The sequence below is a fragment of the Ambystoma mexicanum genome, chromosome 1q (genome assembly GCF_040938575.1).
Source record: "Ambystoma mexicanum isolate Mex_15411 chromosome 1q, UKY_AmexF1_1, whole genome shotgun sequence".
Taxonomy (NCBI): domain Eukaryota; kingdom Metazoa; phylum Chordata; class Amphibia; order Caudata; family Ambystomatidae; genus Ambystoma; species Ambystoma mexicanum.
In genome coordinates this window covers 416,294,605-416,311,178 of record NC_090922.1, presented here as the reverse complement: position 1 = coordinate 416,311,178, position 16,574 = coordinate 416,294,605, and the positions used below count along the sequence as shown (strand labels likewise).

General features: G+C 45.8%; 1 protein-coding gene across 1 annotated transcript in view; it reads right to left on the bottom strand.

The window, feature by feature from the left end:
- LPCAT2 (lysophosphatidylcholine acyltransferase 2) overlaps positions 1 to 16,574 on the bottom strand; it is a 1,163,987-nt gene that overhangs the window by 416,066 nt on the left and 731,347 nt on the right. Inside the window, exon 9 of the mRNA XM_069639642.1 lies at positions 5,994 to 6,076. Within this exon, the coding sequence (XP_069495743.1) occupies positions 5,994 to 6,076 (83 nt within the window). The remainder of the gene's footprint in view (positions 1 to 5,993; positions 6,077 to 16,574) is intronic.

Here is a 16,574-nt window from a genome sequence, read left to right as displayed (position 1 = left end):
AGATGACTGCGAGACTCGCATCCATGCGGCGAACCCCAGACCCAATAAGAGGCCGATGTGCCTATGGTCACACCAAGCCCAGAACTGGACACTAAAACTCGTCACCAGCAGCCTACCATCGATACCTGTTAATGAAATGTTGAGACTAATTTTCTGGGCACAACACGGTCTCTCCTCTGATGCACTGTTTCAATGCCTGCTGCTCTGATCCTCTGTAATTCCCTTTTTGTTTTGTATCATTGCAATTAATTAGTTTAATTTTGTAGTAGAAACTCAATAAAATAATATTTTGAAAGAAAAAAAACAAGCAGTGGCAAAGCCAACCGTTTTGGCTTGTATTGGGCATTTGCCAAGCCCTGCTATTAGATGTCCAGGCACTCGCACCATTTTGCACCTACTACCTTCAATGGGCAGTTAATACCACTACGGCAGTGCCTGCCAAGTGCCTTTCCCATGCATTCATAAAAGCCCAAACTGTTGGCATTGCCAATCCTTGTTTTGCATGAGTAGTTGAACATATACATACTGTAATGTTCCCACGTTTCATTAGGAACTGGACAAAGAATGATCATATTTATTTATTTTATTTGTTGATAGCGCCTAGACCCGGATGTATCACCGCTCTAGAGGAGGTTCCATTACAATTAATGCATTGTGACAGCGAGGTTATATTGTGGTCACAGAACAGGACCATTTTAGTTACAAGCATTGTGACAGCGAGGAAACAGTGGTCACAAGAAAGGAGAAAAGCGGAAGTGGGTAGAAGTGGTCTGCTGTGATCTGGTGAATGGTACTGCTGAGAGGAGCCGGAGAAATACATTTTTACTTTCCATTGCTGTGGAGGCAGAGCTGCTGCAGAGGACACTGCTTGCAGGGCCTTTATAAACATCAGTTGCCGCGCGGAGCGTAAGGGGGGCAGAAATGGTCTGCCGTGGTCTGGTGAACGGTATTGCTGAGAGCAGCCAGCGAAATACCTCTTCATTTTCCGTTGCTGTGGAGGCAGAGCTGCTGCAGAGGACAATACTTGCAGAGCCTTTAAAACAGTTGCTGTGCGGAAGTGGGTTGGAAGTAGGGCAGAAGTGGTCTGTCGTGGTCCGCGGTGAGCTGCGGAGCGAGGACGATGTGAATTGGAACTTTGCACCACAGAACATTAGCTGGCGGTGAGTCTACGCAGCACTTTGAATTCATTTGGGTGGAGTGACTGCAGAGTGTTAGCGAATTGTGGACTATGGCTCCCTACCCGACAAAGGCGTCTATGTCGGGGACGGGAATTCAAACACACCAGCAGGTTAGACGGCATGAGCCCCTTGAGACATCAAAATCCCTGGAAGTAGAGAGCACTCTACTATAAAAGGGGGTCCCATGATAAGGGGCGGGGGTGGAGGTGGAAACGGAGGCCGTGCATGTCGACCGACCAATCCAAGGAGTTTTCCTAAGACATAACCAGCTATCTGCTGCTTTACTACCCGATAATGACTTCCCCGTAGTGGGGAAGGAGCACTCCATGGACACTCAGGTGAAGAATAACAAAACCCCTTCTCCTTCTGCATGAGACAATGACTATAACAACGCAATGCAGAATTCACCTAATAGCATCCTGAGTACAGAAGACGCTGAAGAAATAAGGCAGCTTCCGGACAAAAGATTGAAGAGAGGCTTACTGTCAGTCTCTACCCTGATGGATGACTAAGAAACACATGGAGATGTTTGAGTTGTTGGAATCTAATTCCAAACCAAACATGCAGGATGATGCTTCACTGCAAAGTCTTTTTCCGGCATCTTCAGAATCTGGGATAATTGTAACCAATCTTGACCCGAAACATGGAATTAAGGAAAGTGCTCATGGTGAAAGAAGGATAAGGCCGGTGGATACTAAGTCCCCGGTCCTGGTAGCTCACCTATCCAAAGATATACTGGACATCCAAAATTACGAGACAAAAACGTCTAAGTCTTTTGAGTCTTAAAAGAAAAATAGAAAATTAACTCTGGTTAAGCACAAACCCTACCACTGATGTCACCAACGAAGAGGTCTGCTTGTCTGATCAGAGGAGCTCACAACCATTTGGAGAGATGATGGAACGTACTACGAGAAGGAGAGCAGAGGACGTTACAGAAAAAGAGATAAGACTGTTGCAACAGGATGATCATGCTGGATACTCTGACAGTAGCCTGTAGCCTATCCTCTATTTCGATCAGAGAAGGGAAGAGTGATTCAACTGCTCGATATGAGGAAAGAAACAAGAGTCCCACATATCGCCAGCGGATATGTCCCACCTTCAAAACACTGTAATGGCGACTTTCGCTATACCCAGGGCCCCCTTTGTACACATCCCTCAATGACTCTTTCAATTATCAGGCAACCCTGATAGCAATGACCCATACCAAGATGACATTACTAGAAGGATGAACCACTGATGCAGACCTGGAGGGAGGGGTTGGGGACAGCGACTAACAAAGTATTGGCTTTGGAGCCTGAGGAGGAAGCTGGTCGCGTTGACTGAGCCGCAGAAACATTAGAGCCAAAGAATGGATGGAAAAGGAGGGCCTCCGTTTGGGGTTGTGGAACACCATATGCTTTTCTGAGTTATTTGAAAATGAGAAACTGGGCCTTGACTGTTTTGATCTCATATGCCTGCAGGAGACTTGGTTGAGAACTAAACTGATCTGTGAAGGATAGACAGTTTTTTAAAATAAAGCTGGCAAGGGTAAGCGATCTACACTCTACTCAGGCCTACTGACATTGGTTAAAATGGGCAAGGCCATAGAGGTTATTGAAGTCTCTAATTCATCGCCATATGTTCAGGTGCTCTGACTCAAACAATATAATTCGGGGCACAATAAAATGAACGTCATCCTTATAAATTTGTACTGGTGCCCAAATATGTGCTCAGATAAGAGCTTTGTTGACGTGGATATATCAATAATAGATGGAGTGCTTGTGCCACTAAGTAACCCCCATATAATTGTTTGTGGAGATTATAGCCTCCACTACCTGGATCCCCATGGCCAAGTGATTGGTCAAACAATGCTGGGGGGGAAAAAAGAGCTGTCATGGCTAAATGAAACAAGGGCTTGTGATCTAGTTATGATGAATAGGCAGACCAGAGGGGATATCCCAGAGGCAGCCACATTGGGGAGAGGAGGCTCACAGGCCTGTTTGGATTTTATTTTGTATCAGACTCGGTGGCCTCTGCTATAGAGAATTCTGAGGGCATAAATATGCCACCAAGCTATCACAACTTGATAGCAATGAGCTGGAAAATGACAGGGCTCAGTCAGTGGGTAGCTACAACTAATCAGGTGGAGGTAATGGGGGGCCTTAATAGACTCAGAATGAAACAGTCGGAAGTTCCTAAGATGATGGGCACGTTTTGAACAGTTTGTGTTGGTTTAACCCAAATGAAACAGAGTACAGTTGGATTCTGAGAGACTATGGGGAAAAACAGGGTTGCGCCAGAAGACCAGAGTTAATCCCCGCCCTAGCCGATAGCAAAGAGGTAAGGGGGGCAAAGAGGGAGTTAAGATCAGATATCAGGAAATTAATGAAAGTAAATGAGCCTGGCATACAAATCCAAATAATTTTTTTTTTAAAAATACCAAAATTGGCGTTTACCATCCAAAGCCATAAAAATGCAACAGGATGTGTAAATGTAATACAAGGAATATATGGAGTATGCTGAATAATGTGAAGTCTTCAACCTGATCTCACGATTAGCCAGGTATCGGAAGATAGATGGGCTGACTTTAATACCAAACTATTTGATGCCGGTGAAGAAAGGGCACAGTACAAATATAGGGGCAGAGGGGGGAAATGGTCTATTGATGTGGCTCGGGAGGAGATTAGAACTATGATCAGGAGGCTGAGTGCGCATGCAGGGCAGTAGGGCCAGATGGTCTAACAAACAATTTATTAAAGGAAAATGCTGAGTTCTGGGCAGATTTTGCAGCTAATATCTTCGACCAGGTACTGACGGCGAAACAAATTCTGGCTTCTTGGAGAGAGGTGATTATAGTTCCGTTCTTCAAGAAGGGCGATCCTTACCATCACAAAAACTATCGATCTAACTTCTGGATTCCCTGGGGAAACTCCTTGCTTCAGTTCTGTTGAGAGACTTGAACATCTGGGCCACAAGCGCGGGCCGTCTTGACCCCTGCCAGGCAGGTTTTTTGAAGGGGCTGGGCCTCCCATTAAATCTATTCCTGCTCTACCTCCTGAAGCGGAGATCTACCGAGTCGAAACTATTTGGCTTTCATAGACCTCGAATAAGCCTTCAACGGGGTGACTAGAGGCTGTGGTCCAAATTGATAAGTTGGAACTGTCCTGCCAACTTGGTAGAAGCGATTATGGCCCTATTCACAGATAACTCAATTCAGGTGAGATTGTGTGCACAGGGTACTCTCTCAAGGAAGGATTTTTTCAGTCTGTACATATCTGATTTAAGAGACTCCCAAGAAACAATTCAGGCATTTCCACCTAAGATTAATGGCACAGTCTTGCCCTGGGTTCTGCATGCCTATGATCTGGTCTTTATAGATCAAAAACCAGTAGGGCTGCAGCGCTGATTAAATGCTTCCCTGTTATATCTAGAATTCAATGGACTCTGTATAAATGTAAAAAAAATCAAAAGTTCTATTAATGTCATCTGCTTGGTAAAAGCACAAGGGATTGTATACATGGGTTGTAGGTGGAGAGAGATTGGAAATTGTTGAATTCATTTTATATCTGGGGACAGTAATAAAGAGAAATATTAATGACAATGCCCATCGCTTGAAGCTGCTTGTGGCTCAGGGAAGTGCTCTTCATAAGAGATATGGGACCTTTTCAGTAATCCCCCTACTCGACTTCTACAAGCAAAAGGTTGTGCAGATATTAACATTTGGAGCAGAAGCAATACTTAACCTGTCATGAAAAGTATGGGTCTCCTAGAAGGGTACTTTTGGTGCAAGGTCCTAAGACTGCCCAATTTGCTACCAGTAGCTGCGATACATTTTGAATTTGGGCTCCAATCAATGGCGTCAATTGTCATATGGAAAACAATCTCTCTATTTACAAAATGAATGACTCGAGATAGTACTGGCCCATTTGAGATCATGAGACACAGTGATTTAATAACCGGGGATAGGTGGTTTGGGATCTGGAAGGAAAATGTATGGCCCTACTTAGATCTTGTGATATTCCGCTAGGAATGTTGATGGAAAATCCACTAAAGGCCAAAAACAATGCAGAAGCCGGATTGGATTACTACCCAGGAGCTAAGAAAAGAAAGTAAATTGATGTTGTAGCTTGACTGAGGGAGTAAAACCCTAAATCAAATTTCTTTGTACTTGCAAAAGTTCCCTTCGGCTCACTATCGGGAGTTGTTTATGAGATTGCATTTTAACATTCTCCCAACAAGAGAGGTTCAGCTGGCCAGGAGGCTCGTAGGAAAGGAAGAGGCAGGCTGTAGATATTGTGGAGATACTGAGAATAATCAAACCTCGTTCAATCTGGTGATGATGTGTAAAGCCTTGGCGGAGTCAAGGTCTTATTATTTAGGAGCCTTTTCGGAGCCGATAAGGTCGCTATCAGCTAGGGACTGGTGGGAAATGTTTCTAATAGGGGGAAAAAATCTGTTTGATTTTTGCGGGTATGCAATTTGTTTTATGTATATTTAAAGATAAGGATTAGGAACTGATTTGTTTTTAAAGATGACTGAATGTAGTGATTTATGAGGAATATTATTGAATTATTGGGTAAATTGTGATTGCATATGATGTTCTGCAATTTGAAAAGGTTAATTTAATAAAAACAAAAAAAAGAAAGTTTTCATTACAGGCAGTACATTTCAGGGGTTCAGGGGGAATTGGTTTTGGCATATTTGTTAAACAATGCAGTTTTAACTTTTTTTCGAAAGATCAGATAGGAAGGTTCGTCTTGTAACCATTCTCATTTAAATGATCATGTACATCTCATACTCGCAAAACAATGTGGCTAAACATTTCAGCATACTTACGTTGCCATTTGAGACCGAACGTTGTTTGCAAATAGAATAGGATCATTTATATCTTTCTTAGTGGGAACGTAAACGGGCATAAACTGCAGGGAAGGAGAAAAGAAAAGCCACAATTAACAAACCCTCATTATCGCTTAAGCTTTGTACAAAAGTGAACACATTTAAAGAGTAGAGAAACAACATGCTAAATTAAAGCCCATTTATATACATTTAAAACAAATGCATTAAATGTACCTCTTCCAGTAGTAACTTCAGCACACATCACAAATATTAAAAACTATTATGAAGACTGGTTCAGTGCACGTTCTGGATGACTGAATATTGCTAAACAGATAAAACGACTATTAGCCTATTACATCAAGCATACATGATATTTCCACACGTCTCAGAATCTCAACACACATGTAGGTTTTTGTTTTTGTTTAGTGCTCCATTTTTTACACTATCAGTATGTGGAGATCTGGCCAGTAACAGCGCTGTCGAACTTCATGAAAGATAAACATAGGTGTTAAAGATCAAAATACATGTTTTCCACAGCACCCTCTCCTAATAACCCGAGAAGGCAAGAGAAAAGTCAACAGAGGACAGATGAATAATTAAAAGCTCTTATCAAAATTGACCTATTCCCAGTGCTTTAATTGGGGTGAGATATTAAGGGGCTGAGGGGAGCTCTCAGAATGCTTAAGTAAGCGCCACCTGTCCCAAACAATACATAACCTTGGGGGTGGGGTGGGGTGACATGGGGGATAGTATGATGCAAATGTAATGTAAGTTGCATTCCCACAAGCACGCCAGCACCCTCATTTTAAATGTTGCAGAGTGGTATATCAGGGTTTAAAAGAAGGAGTAATGCTTTTACAACTTGGTTTATTTTTTAGCCCCATTTTCCAGCACCAACAGTGTGGAGGAGGGGCAAAGATTGGCGATAAAATCTGTTGCGATTACCTCTGCCTCGTCAATGTATTCCACCTCGGTTTTGCCTCTGCTAAAGACCAGGTGGATTCCTTAGGAACACATTAAAAATTGAGGTCTGTACGACGCAATTTGCAGGCAGTATTTATTTGTTCACAAGGAAAGGAAATATAAAGAGTTAAAGTGAGTTCGTCTCTTTTTGCTCTTTCATTTTCCTCCCCTCCACCTTGTGAATGTTTAGAATTGCATGGACGTAAGCGCTAATGTTGGTGGTCCCCTGAAAGCAATTCACATGTCCTATAAAATGACCCTGTAAATGTACAGTACCTTACAGATATCAATTGGTGGTTTCCAGTTCAAGTTTTTTTTGCAGTCAACTGTGATATAGTCTTTATTTATGTTTTTTTTTTACATTTTTTTTTTTAGAGAAGTTGGAATAGCCTGTATCAAGGTCCACAGTGCAGATTATTGGTTTGTAATTCAAAAATACACAGGATTTAGAGCATCCATATTAGGTCCCAGCTAAATCTACACATGCTGTTAGCATGAACCTATTGCATACAAGTGTGTATATGAAGTCGATTCAACTGTTGAACACACCATTCTCCTAAAGAGGCTACACTCATTAGGCATCAAAGACACTGCCCTCACTTGGATCTCCTCCTTCATCTCCAATTGCTCGCAAATCATGCTCCTCCACCCTTTCACCTTTGCATCCTGTTCAGTACTGAAAGGGGTCCCACAGGGAGCACCCCAATCTCCCCTCTTTCTCAATATCTACCTGAACCCACTCCCCGCACTTATACGCTCCCACAATCTCACCTGCTACAATTATGCAGACAATACCCATATCATCCTTAAAATCTCAAAATCACTGGGCTCCACCTGCCCCGATCTCATCATGCCTCTCGGAAATTGACCACTGGATGACTACCAACCACCTCATCCTCAACCCTGGGAAAACAGAAATCCCAGTCTGCGGGAAAACCGTGCTCCTTCCCCAACCTATCCCCTGGCCTCACTCCCTAGTCCCCCTAAACCCCCAAGGCCCCCCCCCCCCAACGACCTCCACCACTGTGAAAAACCTTGGCTGCATGCTCAACACAGATTTATCCCTCTCCCAACACATCAACTCTGTATCCAGACCTACTTTCTTCCACCTATGCATCCTCAAACGCATCTTCCCATACCTCATCTATCCTCACAGTATCTCTGCCATAATCTCCATCATCCTTGCCCGCTTAGAATATTAGACTACGCAAACTGTCTTTATCTAGACGCACAAGCGTTCCAGCTAAGGAAACTGGAGGGAATCCAAAATGCTGCGGCCTGCCTGCTCATGAGCCTCCCTCCCAGAGAATGTATCAGCCCTACATTGAGAGTCCTCCACTGGTTCCCTATTGGTCGATGAACTACCTTTAAAGCCATGTGCATACTCACTGTGCTATCCACAACACCGGGCCGGAATTCCTGCAAGGCAAACTGGCATGCTACCATCCCTCCAGGAAACTCCGATTCGGTGCAGCATCTCTCCTAGTTGTCCCCATTACAACTGCGCCAGACTTGGCTGATCCTCTTTCTCTGTCCAAGCTGCGACCATCTGTAACTCTCTGCCCCTCTACATCCGCCAACACGGACAATCGCCTTGCATTCAGAAAGGCCCTCACAACCTGTCTCTTTCCTTCCTCCTCTTGAAATCGCCTTGCACCCTGTGCTGCGATTGACCCATGCACAGAAGCACTGGCCCAAAACTGACAGCACACCTATCCCTCCAAATCAACGCGAATGCCGGCAGTGTTCGCAGCAGCACACTGTGATTACCTCCCCCAGACGATTGTACATCACCCCACCACCTGTCCCTCCGGGCCCCCACTGCCCATCCTCTCAAATCTAGGGAGTCCTCAGCTTGCGAGGCCAGCCAATCACTTTGGACCTAGGAAAACAACATCCAAGTTTAAGGTATGTATAACTCGCACCACGTGGACACATGCCGCAGGAACAGCTACCCATTCGCGCACTATAGAATGCAGCTATGGCTATGCAAATTCGGTCTAGCAGCTCACATAGCCATCCACAATGAAACCCCTGACGTGCCTCAACACCTCTGCCATTAGTATACAGCGACAACCTGTGAAATATTTCGGTCTAGCTGGGCACACATTGTGTCACCTGCACTGGCACTATCTTAAACCATCAACAGCACCCACCCACGTGCCTGACCTCCGGGCTGCTTACTGGAGCTTAGCCAGCCCTCCTAAGACCTAACCTGGCAGAAGGCACACATGCATCCTAAGGTTAACCCTTACAATCTCCCATACATGGACTTATGTCCCAGAGGACGGTCCCACCACAAAGCACATTGAGATCATACAAATCGGGAAATAGCACTATATAAATGACGACTAGAATACAATACAACTAACATTATGACAGTAGATGGGTATTTCACTTTGACAATTTAATGTCCCCCCTTCCCTTGTTCGCAATAGGCTGCATTAATCCTTGCTGGATGGCAAACAAAGGGTGCTCAGCAACTAATCAATGGTTTCAAGCTCCTGCTTAGGCTTCAGCCAGATCTATAATCTATCTTTGGTGCCCCCTAGGCACAGTGCTGCTACCTTCCCCCCAAATGTGGACCGCTGACACCACAGTAGCTGAACTCCACTTCATTCCTCCATGTAAAACACTTCATATTATGGCCAGTGGGTGTCACTGGGCGTCGATGGAATCCGAATAACATGATTTTGAAAGTAAATCGGTAGAGGGTGAAGAGCAGGGGTGGACTGCCAAGGGATGCAAAGGGGCAATTGCCCCCCAGGCTGCCTTTGCTGTTGCCCGATGGGCCAGAGCTCCATAATGTAAAAACAACAATCGAAAAAGACAATTCTTCAGAATCCAGTCTGCTTCAAAGGAACCCGAGTGCAGAAAAACCTGCTTAGGTTGTGTAAATGGGGCGAAGCATTCGTCTTGATTTCGCAATGGGCATCCACAACAAGGGCAAGGAGTCTAGGCAGCAGGGGCATGTTCATACCATCCAATGGCAAAGTGTGAAATAACATTCTGTGACCCCCATACACTACTAGTCTGTTACAATCAAGAGCAGCTTATCACGATTCTAACTAGCCAAGTAAGTAAAGGTGAATATCTTATTAGAGTTTGTCTTTGGTTTGATTCAACACAAATGCTTCCCCTATGTTATGGTGAATTTCTTGATCACCTGTGGTTTTATACAAAAGAGTTTAATGGCACCCCGAATAGCACCCACGGACGTTACTTATAAAGTGGTTAAAGAAATGGCTGTTGGACTGTTTGTGGTACTTACGTTTGGACACAGTTGAAAAATGTCAAAGAAAGATGTAACATTCAGGTATTATTAGAAGACTACAAACTAAGGGTGTCATTTCAGAGTTGGTTTGAATTTTTAATAATGCTGAAGAAAGATGAAAGCTCCGGCCATGGTTTTTCTTGAAATACGCTCTAATTAAAATTTCCCACCAGCAAAGGTGGTATTTCTGGAATATCTCCAGTGCTATTTGAGCAATACCACCACTGATAGCGGTAATGTAAAACTTTTTTTTAAACATTATTTTCAGCCATTCTTAGCATCAATGTGAAGGGCGAAATGGATGTACAGTAGTGACTCATCACTAATGTTGATTTTTCTTTATACACAAAAGGGTAAGTTCTGGCTCTTTTATGCATTATATGGGTACAGTGGTGAGAGAAGGCATTCAGACGCCTACCTTTGACTCATCAAAATGGCTGTTTGTGAAGGGAAAAAAAATCACTCTATTGAAGGGAAGCACCTGTGCTTCCGTTCTGTACAGTAAAGACAGATTTAAACAATTTTGGGGTGGTTTGGATTTTTTCCTCTACCTTCAACGTGGGGGTAAAAATAGGTGGCTTTTCTGCAAAAAAGACTGCCTAAAATACACTGCCGGTATTACCATGGAATATCACTGATGGGATTTGATCAAATCCTAAATTTGGTGGACGGTAAAATCAACTGTATTTCCCAAATACTGACGATTTTACTGTCATCAACCAACTGTGAATGACCCCCTAAGTCTGATTGTTTTTCATTTTCTTGTCCAGAACACATTTCTCTTACACAACAAAAGACACACATGCAAATCAACACCAGATTCAAATATATAGATACAAAATCACATGGATACACCCTTCTATCTATACATTATACTTTCACAATTACACTCAAGCACATTAACCCAGTCACAGAAACGCACACACACTCTCCAACTTATTTTAAAACCACAAATGTAATAGGTCGCTCTTGCTTCCTCTTCATCAACAGGTCCAAGTCGTATTCCCCTTGCATTTCTCTCTGCTTCCGTGAGTTGAAAAATGCAGCCGACTTTCCAGCAAATACAACTTGGGAGCACAAAAAAGCCACGTCCCATCATCATCATCCACTATGCATTATCCAAGTGCAAACCCCAAAGCAACAATTACCAGCAAGACCCCGACCGTGGCTTCTTGTCGTGACTGGCAGAGTCTGACTGGCAAATCAAGGTGGTCTATTTTCTAACTATTAGCCAGGGCTGCGGGAAGGTGGTGTGGGGCAAGGAATGGGCTTGGTGTGATGGACAATTAAAGGGCATAAGTGGCAAGGAGTTGGTCACTGAGCAATGTGGGCAAGTGAAGGAGATTTAATTAGTAGTTAAAAGATGGAGCAAAAGGGAACGAGGTCGGAAAGTTAATTGTAAAAAAGAGGGGGCATTGAGAATGTGGTGCAAGGGAAGGACACTGGAGGATCATGGGTAAAGAAAATAGGGTAAATGAGACAAGAGGTACACCTCTGAAACGGAAGATCAGCAGGATCACTCTTGCTGAGATCTATGTCCCCGATTGTGGGACTGGCTTGAACCCCTTTCTTTTTTCAAACTAAGTGATTCATACTTGCTTTACGAACATATGCTTCAATTACTACTCCTGTTATATATTTTCAGGTTGCTTTATCATGTGACTTGGTGCTTTGAAAGAACACACAATTGTACAGACTAAGATTATAATGATAGTACGCTTTCACGATAATTATAATCTTAGTCTGTTTCTCAGATGTATTTGCCTCAGGATGCAGAGGATTGATGGGTTTCCCCCTTATAGATAAATTGGTGCTTTGAAAAACAGATTTATTGAACATTGTACTAGCTTAGACATTGACTAACAACTTTGCAGAAAGCAGACCCATGTCGTAAGCAATTCGACACTGCTGGGTCTCTACTCTAGCTCACTTAAAGCCGACCCAATCGCCATAAAGTAAATTGTCAAAGGACTAAGAGGTATGGCAGCTGCAGAAATGTAGGCAGTAGAAATTTGTAGCTCTGCCCACCAAGAGAACAACAATACCTGTGAGTGTCAGGGGGGTGCTGGGCATTACAATTTAGGATAGATTGGGACTCCAAAGAGCTCAGCCAGAGAGCAACATAACCTGAGCCAAACGGGCTTTCCAGCCCTTATAAAAGGGATGGCTGAGGATGTGCAAGGGCCAATCTCGGACTGGCTAAAAGGGAAAAGCCCAAAAGACTCATCGTGCTAGTGTGTGCCAGTTGTTTGGGTCAATAGAACAAGTTACTTACCCTATCTGGTAACGTTCTTTCGATGGGATGTTCCCCCGACGTATTCCACATCTATGACAGTAATGACCACAGCTGTGCTGCTTCGGAAAATCTTTCGGCATAGGCGTCCTGCGTCGATGATGTCGACACGCTGTCCTTCGAGGGTCTCCGTCGAGGGTCGACGTCACCGGATGTTATATATAGGCCGCACGGCGCCCATAGCCTCAGTTGTAGTTTTTTCCCAGAACGTGTGGCACCAATCACCTGCCAGTATGACTGCAGAAAGCCTTGCGGAAACGTAAGCTGCAAACGCATAAGAAATTCTGTAGAGGGGCAGGCTGGGAGGGTTCGATGTGGAATATGTCGGAGGAACATCCCATCGAAAGAACATTACCAGATAGGGTAAGTAACTTGTTCTTCAAGGGGATTGTGTCCTCCGACATATTCCACATCTATGACAGACTCCCAAAGCAGTACCAACCTATGCAGGTGGAAAAAGAATTTACAAATGTATAATTTTGAGAATGCCCAATCAAATTGCTGAATACAGGACTGCCTTACCAAAGACCAAATCCTGCCCATGAATGGAGTCCAAGGAATAATATCTCACAAAAGTATGGACAGAGGCCCATGTGGCTGCGTCGCAAATATTGCGAATCGGAACATCGCTCTGTAGGGCAGTGGAGGCAGCCACACCCCTAGTAGAGTGAGCCCGTAAGCCTACTGGAGGGTCCTTTCCCGCCAAACGGTAACACTCAGAGATCGTCAAAATGATCCATCTGGACAAGGTGTGCTTGGAAACAGCCTGACCTAAACGCCTTCCAGCATAACCAACAAAGAGCTGATCGTCCACTCTGACCCGGGACATCCGTAAGAGATAGAAACTCAAAGCTCTCTGAGGATCCAACCTATGGACCCTCTCCCCTTCTGTACCAGGATGTGGAGGAGGATAGAATGCTGGAAGAATTACCTTCTGGCTCAAATGGAATTCCGACACAACCTTCGGAAGTAAAGGCGGCCGCACCCTAAGGACAACCCTGTCCTTATGGAACACAGTGAAGGGTGGTTTGGCGGAAAGTGCCTGCAACTCACTCACTCTGCGTGCGGAAGTAACCGCAACTAAAAATACAGTTTTAAAGGACAACAGTCGCAATGGACAAGAATGTACGAGCTCAAATGGAGCTTCCATTAGGAACTTTAAAACCAAATTCAAATTCCATCCCGCCACCTGGAAAGGCGATGGTGGAAACACATTAGTTAGCCCTTTTAGAAACTGGGAGGAGCGCTTAAATATGAACAGCGCCACCAGGTAACCCTTAATGGTACCTACTTGCAGGCCCTTGTGGGCTAAAGAAAGCAAAAAAGACAAAACCAAAGGAATGGAATATTGGAAAGGATCCACATTCTACCCTGCACCAGTCGCAGAACATTCTCCAACAGCAACGGTACAGAGTTTTGTTGCAGGCCTTCTGGCCGAAAGCAATACCTCCATCACGTCTTCGGAGAGGTCCCAATCCTTATACCTCAACCTTTCAGATACCAAGCGTGAAGGCTGAGGGACTTGACCTCTGGGTGGAGAACCTGACCCCCCTCCCGTGAGAGCAGATCGTCTCGGTAAGGAAAACGTTGTGGAGGGCAGATGGACATGTCGAGAAGGTCCGGGTACCATGCTCGCCTGGCCCATGCCGGAGCAATGAGGATCATCCGGGAACCGAACCTCCGTAACCTCCGCAACCCCTGCGGAATGACGGGGACTGGAGGAAACGCGTACAGCAGTGGGAGGGACCACTCCACTACGAACGTGTCCCCCAAGGCTCCTCTTGGAGGAAATTCCCGCAAGCAGAATCTTTTGCACTTCCGGTTCACATTGGTGGCGAAGAGATCCACTTGCAGGGTTCCCCAAAGGGCGAAGATCTCCAACAGATCTTCCTGAGCCAGCTCCCACTCGTGAGAGACCGTGCTCTGCCTGCTCAGAGCGTCCACCGCCGCGTTTTCGTCTCCGGCTAGATGAACTGCCAAGATCGAAATGTCCTGCTGAATCGCCCAGAACCAGAGCTGCATCGCCTCCCTGCACAACGGGAGTGACCCTGCCCCCCCTTTTTTGTTGAGGTAGTGCATTGCCACTGTATTGTCCGTCATGATCAGGACATTCTTTCCCCGCACAGACGGCAGAAAAGCCTTCAGGGCTAGCCTGACAGCGCGCATCTCTAACAGATTGATGTGGACTCTGGACTCCGACAGAGACCAATGGCCGCTGGCCATCATCTCGTTGGCATGAGCTCCCCAACCCGCGAGGGATGCGTCCATCACGATCGTCACCTCCGGCCAAGGTTGCCAAAATGGCACACCCTTCATCAGATTGCCTTTGACGGTCCACCACAGAAGATCCTGTGCGACCGAGGGCGGAATTCGAATGGGATCCGACATCCTGCCGGAGAACTGTGACCACTGCATCTTGAGAGCCCACTGCAGAGATCTCATCCGCAGTCTGGCCTCTGGCACCAGGAAAATGCAGGATGCCATGAGGTTGAGCAACCTCAAGAACTCGAATGCCGGGAGACTCTGGGCACGTTGAAATTTGTCCACCATCTGCAGAATGTGATGAGCCCTCACCTGGGGAGGCGAACACAACCCCAGTGAAGTGTCGAGCACTGCTCCGATGTATTGGAGCTGCTAGGTAGGTGTCAAATGGGACTTCTTTAAATTGAGGGAGAAGCTCAGTCTGTGAAGCGAGTGGCAGGTGATGGACAGGTGATCCAGGGCTTGCTCGGGAGAACGTGCCCTGATCAGCCAATCGTCCAAGTAGGGGTAGACGTGAATCCCCCTTTCCTGAGATACGCTGCCACCACCCCCATAAGCTAGGTGAAGACCCTCGGGCGGAGGTCAATCTGAACGGCAGGACTCAAAATTGAAAATGCGAGTCGCCAACCGTGAACCTCAGGTACTTCCTGTGTTTTGGGTAAATCGGCACATGAAAGTAAGCATCCTTGAGGTCGACAGACACCAACCAATACTGAAGTTGAAGGGCCTGGAGGACTTGAAAAAGAGTGACCATCTTAAACGTGTCCTTCCTGAGGAGCTTGTTCAGCCAACGCAAGTCCATGATGGGTCTCAATCCCCAGTCTTTTTTCGGGATAAAAAAATAAGGGGAATACCAGCCCTTGTTCCTCTCCGTTACAGGCACCAGTTTTATGGCGCCTTTCTCCAGCTGGGATAGGATTTCCTGCACAAGGAGCGGATCCGGACTCTTCAAAAAGAGCTTCCCCAGTGGATTGTCGTGAGGCCTCTGCCGAAAGGGGAAGACAGTAGCCATGGGTTATGATCTCCAGAACCCACACATCTGAAGTAATGGCACGCATTCTCCAAGATGCTGCGCAAGTCTGCCCCCAACCGGCGAACCTTGGCCTCATGACTGAGCGGAGGCGGCTGAGGCAGTGCCTGAGGGCAAAGAGGCAACTGCCCGAGCGGCTTTGGCACCTCAAGTACCTTGCTTTCCACCTCTGGTACTCCTCCGGTGGCCCCTTTGACTGGCAGCTCCTCTCGATCTACCAAAGGAAGAGTAGTACGAAAGGAACCTCCCCTCCGTTGCTGTCCCCTAGGACGAAAAGGCAAAGGTTGTCATACTGCAGCGCCCAAAGACTTTGCTGCAGCTTTGGAGGTCTGCAACCTCAAGGCTCTCGTCAGCCTTGCTGCCAAACAGATGGACACCATCAAAGGGCATGTTGAGAAGCTGGGATTGCACATCAGGAGCAAACCCCGACTTCCGCAACCACGCAAATCTGCGTATCACGGTGCTCGCAGCCATGGACCGACTGACACAGTCTGCCATGTCCAAACCCGACTGAACGGCTTCACACATGGCATCCTTGCCGTCCTGCAAGAGGGCTAGAAAACCATCCTGTTCCTCCCCTTCGGGAATATGCTCAGTCGCCAAAGATGCACAATTCCACAGAGTGTGAGTGAATCTTGCCAAGGCACAAACAGAGTTGGCTGCCTTCAAAGCCATACCCCCAGATGAAAATACCTTCTTCGCCCAAACATCAAAGTGCTTATCGTCCCTATCAGGAGGGATGGTAGGGTACGCAGCCTG